At 45.4% G+C, this 12784-nt stretch overlaps 1 protein-coding gene across 1 annotated transcript in view; it reads right to left on the bottom strand.

Annotated features, from left to right (window-relative positions):
• Positions 1–1063: 1063 nt before the first annotated feature.
• The window catches only part of LOC111143432 (adenylate kinase 5), a 244372-nt gene continuing 232651 nt past the window's right edge, over positions 1064–12784 (bottom strand). Inside the window, exon 14 of the mRNA XM_022497172.1 lies at positions 1064–1132. Within this exon, the coding sequence (XP_022352880.1) occupies positions 1064–1132 (69 nt within the window). The remainder of the gene's footprint in view (positions 1133–12784) is intronic.

Raw genomic sequence — 12784 nt, 5'->3', positions numbered from 1 at the left:
GGAGAACCCAAACTTCACTGGTTTGAAGCAAGGAAAACACAATTTTACATATGGATATGATAAAGTTTGCACAGCCCTATTAAAGGCTTACATGAAATGAATGTAGCCCTGGGATCAGTTATACATCATGTACCGACAGCCTCTCCCACCCACATCCGTTTGGTTACTGTTACTTCGTTCCTTACTTGCTTGGCAGTAACAATAAGTAAATAGGTGATCCTGTGAAATCAGAACTGTAAGCTGACATTAGGTGAATGCAGTTAACAAATCACCTCCTGCTTTAAAGTTACGTTTGGTCATTGGTGTTAATGTACCGTTGCTGAAATGCACCACTGGGTATAAAAGAGATTAGGTTAGACAGTTTACCAGGTTCGTTTTCTTAGCCATTCTGACAGCCTTCCAAGTAGCCTATTTCCAAAAAATGAATGGACACATGTTACTGGTGGACTAGTCTGGGTTTTACGGTCTTGGAAAAGCTATACAATTTCACATTGTATTATTTCTACCAAATTTAATCAAACTTATTATCAAACAATTGGAGTTGTCAACCCAGTCTCTCTGGCTCTGAGCTACTACTAGTGGATGACACTTGAGGAAATAGCCACAGAGGAGACGCCCAGGCCTGCCCCTCAGATGGAGACCCTTCGTCAGACAACAGCATGTCAGTCTCGGGATGAGGAAGGAAAATGTGCTGGGGAGTGAGGGACGCTAACCCCCGGCTTGACAGAAAGAAACCAAATGGTCAGACTCCAGTGAGTCCTGAGGGCACCATTGACACAGACTGGCACTGCTAGCAGCTCTGAGGTGTGGCCGAGATGACAGAGACGTGTGCGTGCTGGGGGGCGGACAGCTGTGTGAGTGAGGAAGATCGCACATGGATCATACGGAATACATCATGCATGATTTCCAGACACCTCTCAGGTCAAGTTGGGAAGCAAACAGCAATGTTAGGGTTGGGGCGGGGGGCACAAAAGGTTGAACTTGAAACATACTGTGTTAAGGGATGAACCTTTTAATATTTTTTTCTGTTTCCACTCTCCTTAATGTACATGCTTTTTTGCCTTCAGAAAATAGAGTCAATAGCTGTGCAGAGTTGAAGAAAAACTTCCTCTGGCGTCCCCTCTGCATTTACCTATATTTAAAAGGAAAAGAAAAAGAGAAAGTTAGTCTTCCTTTTTTTTTTTTTTTTAAAGATCTTAATTAGAAAGCACAAGAGTGTAGGGAGAGGGAAGTGAGAGGGAGAGAATCTGAAACCGACTCCCTGCTGAGCAAGGATCCTGACGCAGGGCTGGGTCTCAGGACCCTGAGATCATGACCTGAGCCGAAATCAAGACTTGGACGTTTGACTGAGCCATCCAGGTGCCTCTAGAAAGTTAGTCTTAAGAAATATTTGTAGATAAGACCATTTCTAATAATAATTACCTGCTCATAACTTGCTGTGCAGTTTTAAAATAGAGCCCAGAACCACAGAGGAAAAGTGAGGAGTTGTTTAAAAACTAGGTTTGTCCAAATTAAAACATCAGGGAGGTACCACTACACACCTATTAGAATGGCCAAAATCCAAAACCCACCAGAGGCTGGTGAAAGTGTGGTGCGACAAGAATGCTCATTCTTTTGCTGATGGGAATGCAAAATGGTACAGCCCCTGTGGAAGTCACTTCGGCAATTTCTTATAAAATTAAACATTCTTAACCATAGAACCCAGGAATTGTGCATCTTGGTATTTACCCAAAGGATCTGAAAATTCATGTCCACACAAAAACTTGCACATGGATGTTTATAGGAGCTTTATTCATAATTGCCAAAACTTAGAAGCTAAGCTTTCACTGGGGGAGTGGATGAACAGTGGTATCCAGACAGTGGGATGTGTAGCACTCAGATGAGTCACCAAGCCATAAAAAGACTTGGGGGGGACTTGTATTTCCAACTCCAAGAAGCCTCTCTAAGAAGGCCACATACCATATGACATTATGAAAAAGGCAAAAATGTGGAGACAGTAGCAGACTGAGTTGTGGGGAGAGAGGAAAGAATGGGTGGAATAAGGAGGATTTCTATGATAGTGCAACTTAATGGTGTATACATATCATCATATATTTGTCAAAATCCATTGAGCGTGAACACTAAGAGTGGACCCTGACATAACCCAGACTTTCGGTGAGAATGATGTGTTGGTGTATGTTCATTGATAGTGACATGGGGTGCTAGTGTAGGATGTTGATTGTGGGGGAGGTTGTGTTGTGTCTGGGGACAAGGGTGTATGAGAATTCTGTACTTTACGTTCAGTTTGGCTGTGATTTAAGACTCAATCTATTTAAAACAAAAACAAGGTGCCTTATTGAGGTACAGTATTGTTGAGGCTTGTGGAAACATGAGTTAAGACTTCTGAGTGTTGCAGAGCATTTGGTGCAGGACGGGATTGGAGCATGGGGCGGGACTGCAGAGAAGAAAGCGAAAGCTGGGACCTCAGCCGGTTGTTGGCACACCCCAGCGAGGGGCCCACGGCAGAGGAGACTGGGAGGGAGCTGGTTTCCTGGGCATGAAGACACTACTACCCCTTCCTCACTCAGAATTTCCCAACACTGTCCCAGCTACTGAGGGGTGTCCTGCCACACCTGGGTCAGCCACTCGAAGAGGAGGCCTGGTGACCCCACCTCCGACTGGGGGGCTGGGCAGCGAGCCTGCTAGGATGCTACTATTTCAGGCTTCATCTCCACATGTTCTCATTTGCTAGGGTTGGGCTGGGCCTTCTAATCTGCATATTTACCACATTCTCCACATGATTTTGCCGTGGGTCATCTCAGACCACACTCGGAAAAACCCTGATTTCTTCCACTCCTGTCTACCTTCTTTGTGCAAAGTACTTTCGATTTCACAACACTGGGGACTTCACAGATCCTGAAGGTAAAATAAATTCTCAACTCACCCCCCCCCCCCCCCCCCCCTCCCACCAAAAAAACCCCACCACATTTAAATATCCCAGAAAATAGATAACAACAATGTTTATAGACGGTTATTTGCAATAGCCCCAAACTGGAAGGACTGCAGAAGTCCATCAGCAGTAGATGGACAAATGGGGCAGAGTCACATGATGGAACAGGACAGTGATGGAAGAAACACGACGGCTACAGTCAGCAGCAGGGGTTCATCTCCCCAAGTTGCAGCGAGAGAAAGAAGCAAGTCTCAGAATATGCATACAGTACGATTCTGGTTACATCAAATTCAAGAACACACAATGCGAAACTGGGTCGGTTAGAGATCTGTCCGTGAGTGGTAAATCAGAGAGAGAAGCTGGAGGATGGTTATCATAAACATCAGGAAAGTGACCACTTCTTGGAGAGAAGAAGGAAGAGGTGACCTGGGGCGACCAGGGGGAGCTTCTGGACCCATGTGATTACACGGTGTTCGTTTCATAATTCTTCAGACCGTATGCACTGCTTTTGCAATACTGTGTATGATGTATCTCACGAAAACGAAAACATAAAAATTAAAAAAAAAAATTGAGCGCCCCTCCCCCAATAAATGTGTCGTCCCCGATCCTTACAGGAGAGTGAGGACTTTCCACCTGGGATGTTTGTGTCCCTCACAGCCTCTTGCCACTTGCTTTACCTCTCCTTCCTTTTCCTTTCAACCAACAAACATTTCCTGGGTGCTAACGATATATTTTGTGCTGGAGAAGCCGGGCTGAACAAGACAAAAGGATCCTGCTCTCACGGAGCTGCCAGCTCAAGGGCAGAGACAAAGAATGACCAGGAATCGCCACTGTGTTGAGGTAAGTCTAGGAGCTTGTGGATAAGGAGCGCCTTCCAGGGTGTTGGGAGGGCAGGGATGTTTCCTGAGGGAAGTTGTCATCACCATCATCTAAAATGATAAACTTTACCAATGATGAAACATAAGTGCTTTTATTTATTTTTAATTAAGAAATGAATTTATTTTTAATAAAATGTTTTTCCACTTCTGCCCTTGCTTGCTAACTCCCTTCTCTCTCTCTCTCATCCTCTCTATAGCCCTCCATCATCCCCTCTCTGACTCTCCTATTCCCTCTCTCCCTTCCTCAGCCCCTCCCCTCCTCACTTGCTCCCTCATTCCGTTCCCTGCTCCCCAGCATAAATGCTTTTCAACCGTCAGGTAATTCTGACAATGATCTTGGAGGACAGATACTGTCATCCCCATTTCACACATGACAAAACTGAGGCTCTGAAAGATGAATTAAACTTCCCAAGGTCATACAGCTAAGTAAGTGGCAGGGACCTGGTCAAAACCCAGGTCTCAGGGCGCCTGGGTGGCTCAGTTGGTTGAGCAACTGCCTTGGGCTCAGGTCATGATCCCGGACTTCCAGGATCGAGTCCCGCATTGGGCTCCCAGTTCCTTGGGGAGTCTGCTTCTCCCTCTGACCTTCTCCTCTCTCATGCTCTCTCTCACTCATTCTCTCTCAGATAAATAAAATCTTAAAAAAACAAAAAAACAAAAAAACCAACCCAGGTCTCTGACTCTAAAGTTCTTGCACTTGTCAACGACATGATACTGTGGTCTCCCATTCAAACTGGCTGCATGGTTGAATTCGGTTGAGGCAGCAAAGAGTGAAGCTGGAATGGTGAACCTCTGTTGACCATAAAGAGGCCGACAGATTCTGTTACATGAAGTATGAGTTGATACAATCACAGGTACATAAAAGTCATTGGTAAATATTTGCTTAGTCAAAAAATTGCAAGAGGGCTGAAGTGTAAGGCAAAGGATGCTGTACCAGGAGCAATGATAACATGGTACTATCTCTCGTGAGCTTCAGGACTCAGACCAGCCGTTCATCCTCTTGACGCCTCAGTTTCCTCTTCTATTCCGTAAAGGGACTGATGTCAGACATGGTAACCTCCAGGTTTGGTTCCAGCTCTGATACTCTAGGCTATTCCAAATCGCGGTTCATATTTCCGTGGTGGTGAGGTGCCCACTGGTGAGCATCAGGACCGTTGGGTGTTGCCAGTCAAGCTGGGCCTACAGGAGTAGATCTGCATCTGAAGAGGATGAAGAATGAGCGCCTTCTCTGTGGAGAGACCGGCATGTGCAAAGGGCTAGGGATCTGGAAGCACGTGGATTCTTCAGGAACAGGGGCCATGTGTTGAGGACCGAGCAAATGCTGCTTGGTTTGGGGGAAGGAGAAGAGGAGGCTGGAAAAATAGCTCAGGATGAGATTTGCCTGTTCCCAGACATTTTCCATAAAAGGACTCACACAGTAAATGTTTTTTTTGTGACTTTTTTCACTAAGCACCATGTTGTCAAGGTTCACCCCTGTTTTAGTGGGTATCAGTACCTCATTCCTTTTCCTTTTGACTGCCCCATAATGCCTTACTACCTTTAACCTGAATGTACAAGACACGCCTTGGAATGAGTGTCTGCCCTCCTAAACATCCCTTTTCAGCAAACCTGCCTCTGTCCCTGCCCTCCGGAACCGCCCTTGCTTATCGAACCCTGAAGGAGGAAAAGGTGTTCACACACTTCCCTGCCCCCTCTCAGGTTCCCTCCCCCGTAGGGGGGCGGTGGGTGACAAGGTTTAGAGTCCCTAAACTCGGGGCTCATTGTTTACACTGTCCGTGACCATGTTAGTGGCAGATGGGGCAGGTCTCTGGTCCCCCTTCTCAGTGAATTCCCACACGGAGAATATTTTAAGGGAACGGTTAAGTGACGATATTTTCATATATTACTCTAACTCAAAGGAAATGGGAAAGAGCCAACTTACTGGGTGCATTTTAAGTTTTACAGGAGCTATCCTCCGTGCTTACAACTTTCACACATTGAAACCGGCTATCAAGCTGCTCATGTTGAACTTCCTAGTGAACAGATAAGAATCCTGGGTCCTGACTGTTTTGTGTGAAGGGGGCTTCCTCAGCAATCGTGCACACTTGAAAATAAGACATCCCCCGAAAGGTTTTGCTCCATAATCAATGCTTATGCTGTAGTATTTTCTAGCAGCTCTCTTTTCCCGTGAAGAGTTAAAGTAAGCTTCACAACGTCCTTTTCCCCCCAAGACCTCCAGTTCTGACTCCGCAAAGTCAGCATGTGTGAGGTTTTAATGTATTTAATGTAATTGAAACCTAGGTAAGTGGATTTGCTTTTGACTTTAAGAACCTATATTTTTGGATCTGAGACTTGATATAAAAGCCTGCAGTAAGTGATCAGTATAGGATGGGGAAAAAAAAAAATATATATATATATATTTATATATATGTATATACGTATGCATGTATTTGTAATTTTTTTTCCTCTGTAAAAGAAGCTAAGACCAAGTGAACAGGAAATACGGTCGAATCTCTGTGGAGTTTTCACCTGACTTCTCAAAAGAGAGCAGTCAGTGATACTATTTCCCGGCAGTCAGCAGAACATATTGCTAAGTTAGGAAAGCAGTTACGGTGCCTTAGGAAATGCACATTTTGTCTATTCCCTCTAGTTCTGTGAATTTGCAAACCATAGAACAGTGGGCTGGTTCAAACACTGCGGGATCTAGTTGCGTTTTTCCTGAAATTTCCCAGGCTGTTACAAACATTGCTTGAGTTTTACTTTTGTTTTTCACATCCTGGCGCCATGGGGCTTCTGGGACAAACCCAAGCTGCCACTGAGTGGTTTATGATTGCTGTGTGCGCCACCTTCTTCCTCTTTTAATCTCCTCCTCCCCCGAGCCAGACGGAGCCCCCCACCACGAGGACTCCTCACTGCCAGACGACGCTCGGCAAGGGCAAGCCCTTAATATGCAGCACCTGCACGCCGTCTGGGGCCCCGCGGCAGCTGCAGTCTTGGAAAGTTAGGGTTATGTAAACGATGCTTCTGGGCAGCCCTCCATTTCGCATATCCGGTCAGACCACAGAGCTTGCCTCCTCAAGGCCTTAGGAAAGAGGGCTTCTGATGCCTCTGCTCTAGAGGGCTTTAAAGACAAGCAGTAGCAACAATTTAAAAACGATTTATAGTCTGCCTATGAATGGCTTCTCCGCACATAGGACTTCCCAAAGTCCCAGCATGGTTTGTCCATTTAAAAAGTTACGTTGAAAATCTTTCCTTCTTTTCCTCTTCCTTCGAAATTTGCCTGCAGTTTAACTTTGAATGACTGCTCTTTTTCGTAGACATCAAAAAAATTCGAAGACCTACCTGATCGGTCATTTTCCTATTTAAAATACCAGCATTTTTTAGGTCAGACTTTCTAGGATAGTCTAGAACTGTGTTATCCAATGCGGGAGTCTGAGGGGCCTCCTGAACACTTGTAAGTGGCTAGCACTGAGGAACTGAAACTTTAATGCTATGTAATTAAAATCAATCTAACTTTTAGGCGTGCCTGGGTGGCTCAGTCAGTTAAGCTACTGACTTCAGCTCGGGCCAGGGTCCTGGGATCAAGCCCCATCCGCAGGGAACCTGCTTCTCCCTCTCCCTCTATTGCTCTCCCTGCTTGTGCTCTCTCCCTCTCTCTGTCATATAAATAAAATCTTTGGGGAAAAAAAAAGATCAATCTAACTTAAGTGGTACTTGACTCAGTTATTGGAAAATTCAAAAATATAATGGAACAACTTGAGTATATGAAACCTACCTTCTTAACCATAAATTTGATGAAATACAAATACGATCTACGATTTCTGAAGAATTTCTTCAGATTTTCTGATTTCTCCAGAAATCAGATTTAGCATCTGAGTTGAGTTATGCTTATGTACCAGATACTGAAAACATATTACAAAATATCTTAACATATCACGTAATTTGTATATTGACAAGGTGTTGAAAAGCTAATACTTGGGATGTATTGGGGTCAATAAAGTATGTCATTAAACTCATTTCATTTCTTTCTGCTTTTTTCTTGTTAATGCGACTACTAGGAAATTATTAAATCCTTTGTATGTGGCCCACGTTCTATTTCTGGATCAGGCTTCACTAGCAAATTTGTTGAGTGAAGGAATGGATCCAGGTCCTTCAAGTCTTTCGTAAACCTTGCTTTCTGGTCTAGTGTCCCCATACTGCTGTTCATCCGCTTGCCATCGCAGTCCCGTGCTAACATTACTGGCCGCTTTCATGTGTCAGGGCCTTTGTCCCCTTCCCCTCTGCCTGTCAGAACTTGTATTCTCCTTAAGACCTGCCCAAATATCCTCTTTTTCTCTGAAGCCTTTACCTACCTTTCCAGGCCCTGTGCTCCCAAAGACCCAGAACATTCTGTAAAACTTGTTGGTGTATTTACCACCTTGCTGTGGTGCTGCCTTTCCTGGGTCTCTTTTCCTCTTGGAATCCCTGGCATGGAGCACCATGCCGTGGGCATTACAGATGCCCCGTAAATGTCTGCTGAATGTGTCAAGAACCTTAGAGGAAACCGCGCCAGTTCTCTGCAGGGAGAATCCCTGGCAATGGCCCCTGGAGACGTTGTGGGTTCAAGTGAAGCCCAGCGATGGGACAGGGCTGAGCCGGGCAAAGGTAAGACCTGCCCTGTGGTGGGAGCAACCACAGAGAAGGAAATCAAGAAAGTGTGTAGAAGAGGACAGGGTCTGGCGGTCTCTTCTACCTGCTGTTCTGGGAGGATACCAACATGCCCTGAGCACAGCTCATTTCCACAGGACACCGGGAGCCAAGAATTCTGCTCGGAATCCAAGGCTCTTCGCGGGGATCTGGCGCGGGCCAGAGGATCAGGGAAGGAGGCGGGTGCGGAGGAGACTGTTCAAGCAGAGTCACAAAGAATGAGTTAGTTTCTTGTCTCTCAGAGACAGATGCAAGATTTATGCCTCATTTGTCAAGGCGGAAGACAGAACCCTAGGGCTCCTGGAAGTCACCTGCCCCTTCGTGCACCTTTCTTTACACGGGGCGGGCAGGAGGGAGCGCTGTCTCCAAATCCTTGTCGCTACTGGCACTCAACCCAGGCAGGCCCAGCCCGAACCCGGGGAGGCTCTGCTCATGGAACTGAGATGCCAGCTCCGCTGGGGGGCCTGGAGAGGAGAGGCCAAGCACTTGGGAAGTGGGAAATCCCAGAGCTTTCCTGGACTCAAAAAACCCTTCAGTGCCAGGGAGAGAAAGGGAAGTGGAGGCGAATGGGTTAAAAAAGCCTCTGCTGAAAACAATCTCTCTTAGAAGAAACAAAAGCCTAAATAAGGGTGTTCATGTTTACTGCCCACTTGTTAGTAGGGGACAAAACACACCAGAAACAAACCAGCCGGAGAAACTATAGAATGTTTCGCCTTACAGAGTGCCTCATAGCTAGTAGCAGGAAAACATCATTGTGATGTGTACTGGCTGCCAGGTGTTTCAGAGAAACGTGTACATGACAGTAGGATTTTCATGAAATCAGAACCTTCCACCCTGGCCGGGGTCGGGGGAGGTGATGGTCTATACAGTGTGGATGGTCAGGGTAAGAGAGTGAGACAGGAGACTGTGAGAGACAGGGAAAGAAGGAGGAAGAAGAGGGATAGGGAGGGGAGGTGGAAAGATACACAGGAAACCGCTCACACTGGTTATCTGAGGGAAGTAAGGTTGGAGGGAGCTTTGCTAGTTGTCTTATTTATAAATATATGCATCTATACATATATTATATACATACATACTTAGACACTTCTACTCTTTGCTTATTATAGTAAGCGCTCATTACTTTGGTAATTAAAAAAATCCTTTGAAATAAATCTAATCCTGGCCACCAACGTGAACACTTGACAATTTTAACACACCTGGGGCCAATGAATCACTGACTGATGCTTTTTTCTCCTTAGTCTGTTTGATCTTCACAGAATCTGAAGAGACGCCTCTTCCCCAACCTCCTGGAACATGGGATCTGGCAAGCCTCTCCCAGTTTCCCACTAAAATGCCCACGGAGACCCAGAAAAAGGTGAATGGTCACAGGAGTTCTGAAAACATGAATTGCTACTTATTGTCAGTGGAATTAGATTCCGTAATCTGCTCCTGACTTAGAAAATAACCAGAAAAGCAGGCATCTATCCTTCTGCTGTGGGGTCACAACTTCAAAAGGCAAGAGCTGTTCTCCTTAAGCCCCACCAGGACACCTTCTCTAAATCTCACTTAAGACTGTGTTACCAGGGGCGCCTGGGTGGCTCAGTGGGTTAAAGCCTCTGCCTTCAACTCGGGTCATGATCTCAGAGTCCTGGGATCGAGCCCCACATCGGGCTCTCTGCTTAGCAGGGAGCTTGCTTCCCCCTCTCTCTCTGCCTGCCTCTCTGCCTACTTGTGATCTCTCTCTCTCTCTGTCAAATAAATAAAATCTTAAAAAAAAAAAAAAAAAAAGACTGTGTTACCAAAAGAATGACTAAGGAGAGAGTGGGGAACACATCCCAAACTAGAAGGACTGATCTGGCGTAGGAGGGGAAGCAGAAAGAGGCACACAGGTCAAGTGCATCTTGGCCTAATGGTGGTCCCTGCTCAGCACGTCTCAGCCCCGAAATCCCCTGTTAGGTGTGAGCCTCCCGGATGTACCTCAGCCTGCCTTCCAGCACAAGACCCAAGAGGACCAGTCCTGAGTGCCATTGGTCCTTGAGCATACATCAAGTGACATGAAGGATCGCTTGCATGTCTTGTGGGTCAGGAGATTCCCTTCCACTCCACCCCCAAATTTAAGAACGTAGCAGATTATAGTTTCCAAAGAGAGTTGAAACAACATCTCCCACCCTACATATTCTCCTGAACATGACCTTGTTCCTCACTCATCGAGAGAGGAAATAGAACCCTTTCCCCTTGAACCTGGGCTGGCCTTAGGGACAATCTTGTAACGAGTAGAACATGGTAGGAGTGACGCCAAGCCCAGGCTTGGCCAGAAGATGCCTCACAGCTCCTGCCTTGGTGTTTTAGAACCCTCACTCACTGGAGGCTCCCACTGGAGCCCCACCCCGGAACCCAGGAACTGAGCTGTGACAAGTGCTAGCCATTCTAGAGAGGCCACGAGTAGGTGCTCTGGTAGAAAGTTCCAGCTTCTTCCAAACCCCTGAAGCAAGTGACAGCTGTTGATTTATGCAACTAAGTTTTTTTTTTTTAAGACACATTTATTCAGCGTCATGATCAGACTATTACATTTAGCAATCAACAGCATGGGTGCAAAAAAAAAAAAAATCTACATTAAAACCCTTTGTTGGAATGCTTTACACTTTCCACAGAACAGAAACTAAAATAACCTGTTATACAAATAGTCACAAATACAGTCCTCGAGTTTTTTTGCCCATACACATGAGTATTGTCTAAAACATGTCTTCTTTGTAGCAGCTAGGCCCTGCCACCACTGTGCTTTATGCCACTAAGTTTTGGAGCTGTTTGTCACCCAGCAGTAGATCGCCACAACAGAGGATGAGTAAACTTAAGACAAACTGAGGTTTCTGGGGAAAACCACTCTAGAAACAGGCAAAGGGCATGCATTTGCAGAGATTCAGAAGGAAAGAAGAGCTCTGATAATATATCCTAGAGGAACTAGAAAATTTTTAAATATGATTTTTTGAATACTCAACAATAAATATTTATTGAGGACTTTTTTTTTTTTTCTCATGCCAGGCATCATGCCCGGGGATAAAGCCATGAACAAGACAGACATCATGCTTCCCGCTCCAGAATTTACTTTCTCCTGGTGGCCGCAGACATGTAGAGAAGTCAGGATAATAACTCGTGACAAATACGAAGCTGGGGAAAGACACTGTGTTCCACAAACACACAGGAGGGGCAATGGCTGCATACTGTGGCCAGTGGAGACCAAACGTAAGAAGATGTGATTGTTGTGATGTAAGAGCAGACAGTCATGACGTGAGAACAGGTGTGGTGAGAAGGCAACAGCGTGAGACGAAAAACCTGAGCTGGGGCCAACGGAAAAGGCACCTGAGCACTAAGATCAATGTCAGTAGCTCGGGAGCAGGAACGATAGTGTGGAAAATTGAACCGGAAAGGTACGAAACACATTTGGGATTTTTTCCTAGAAAGTCAAGAGCACAGAAATGACAGTTACGGGGTGGGTTATAGATACAGAATTTTGCTCTCCAAGGTGGAAGTCATGGCCCCAGGTTGCTCTTGAGCCCCGAAGTGTGGCTACTCTGAACTGAGATGCGCTGTCCGTGAAAGACACAAGGGTTGCAAAGACTTCATAAAATCAGGGTCACCTGTTTTCTTTTGACTTTTTAAAAATGTGGCTATAGGAAACTTGAAGTTACACATGGGGTCACATTTGCATTTCTTTGGGACTGACCTAGTAGAGAAGGAACAGAGATCTAAGAATTTTAGGGTTTTTTGAGGAATTTTGAGGAGAAACAAGGAATAGAAGTACATCAAAAATAATCAAAGGATTATTACAGAAAATTCTTGAGTTTAAAAAAAAAGGTGTCTATGCCAGTGCAAGGCAGTGAAGGCAGACTGAAATCTGGACACAAGTTTTGAATGACGTGGAAAAATTAAAAACAAACAAAAACCCAAGCCCCAATATATTTAAAGATAGCAGCTGGAAAAAAGTTGACTTCCAAATCTGTGTCTGCCCTTCCCTCCACAATACAATGTGTGAAAAACAATGGAGTGATGTTTTCTGAATGCTGTTTGAAAAATTTTATGACTGGGCCCCTTGGTGGCTCAGGTCATGATCCCAGGGTCCTGGGATTGAGCCCTGTGTCTGACTCCCTGTTCAGCGGGGAGCCTGCTTCTCCCTCTCCCTCTGCTGCTCCCCCTGCTTGTGCTCTCTCTCTCTCTCTCTCAAATAAATAAATAAAATCTTTAAAAAAAGAAAGAAAAATATTATGACCCAAATGTTATACACAGTGAAGCCGTCACTGGTGTGTAAAGCCACTATAACAACATTCTCAGATATTCA

This window comes from Enhydra lutris, unplaced genomic scaffold, assembly GCF_002288905.1.
Source record: "Enhydra lutris kenyoni isolate GAN:26980312 unplaced genomic scaffold, ASM228890v2 scaffoldscaffold9, whole genome shotgun sequence".
Taxonomy (NCBI): Eukaryota; Metazoa; Chordata; class Mammalia; order Carnivora; family Mustelidae; genus Enhydra; species Enhydra lutris.
Note: the sequence above shows the minus strand (reverse complement) of the source record. Positions and strands in the feature narration are given on the sequence as shown.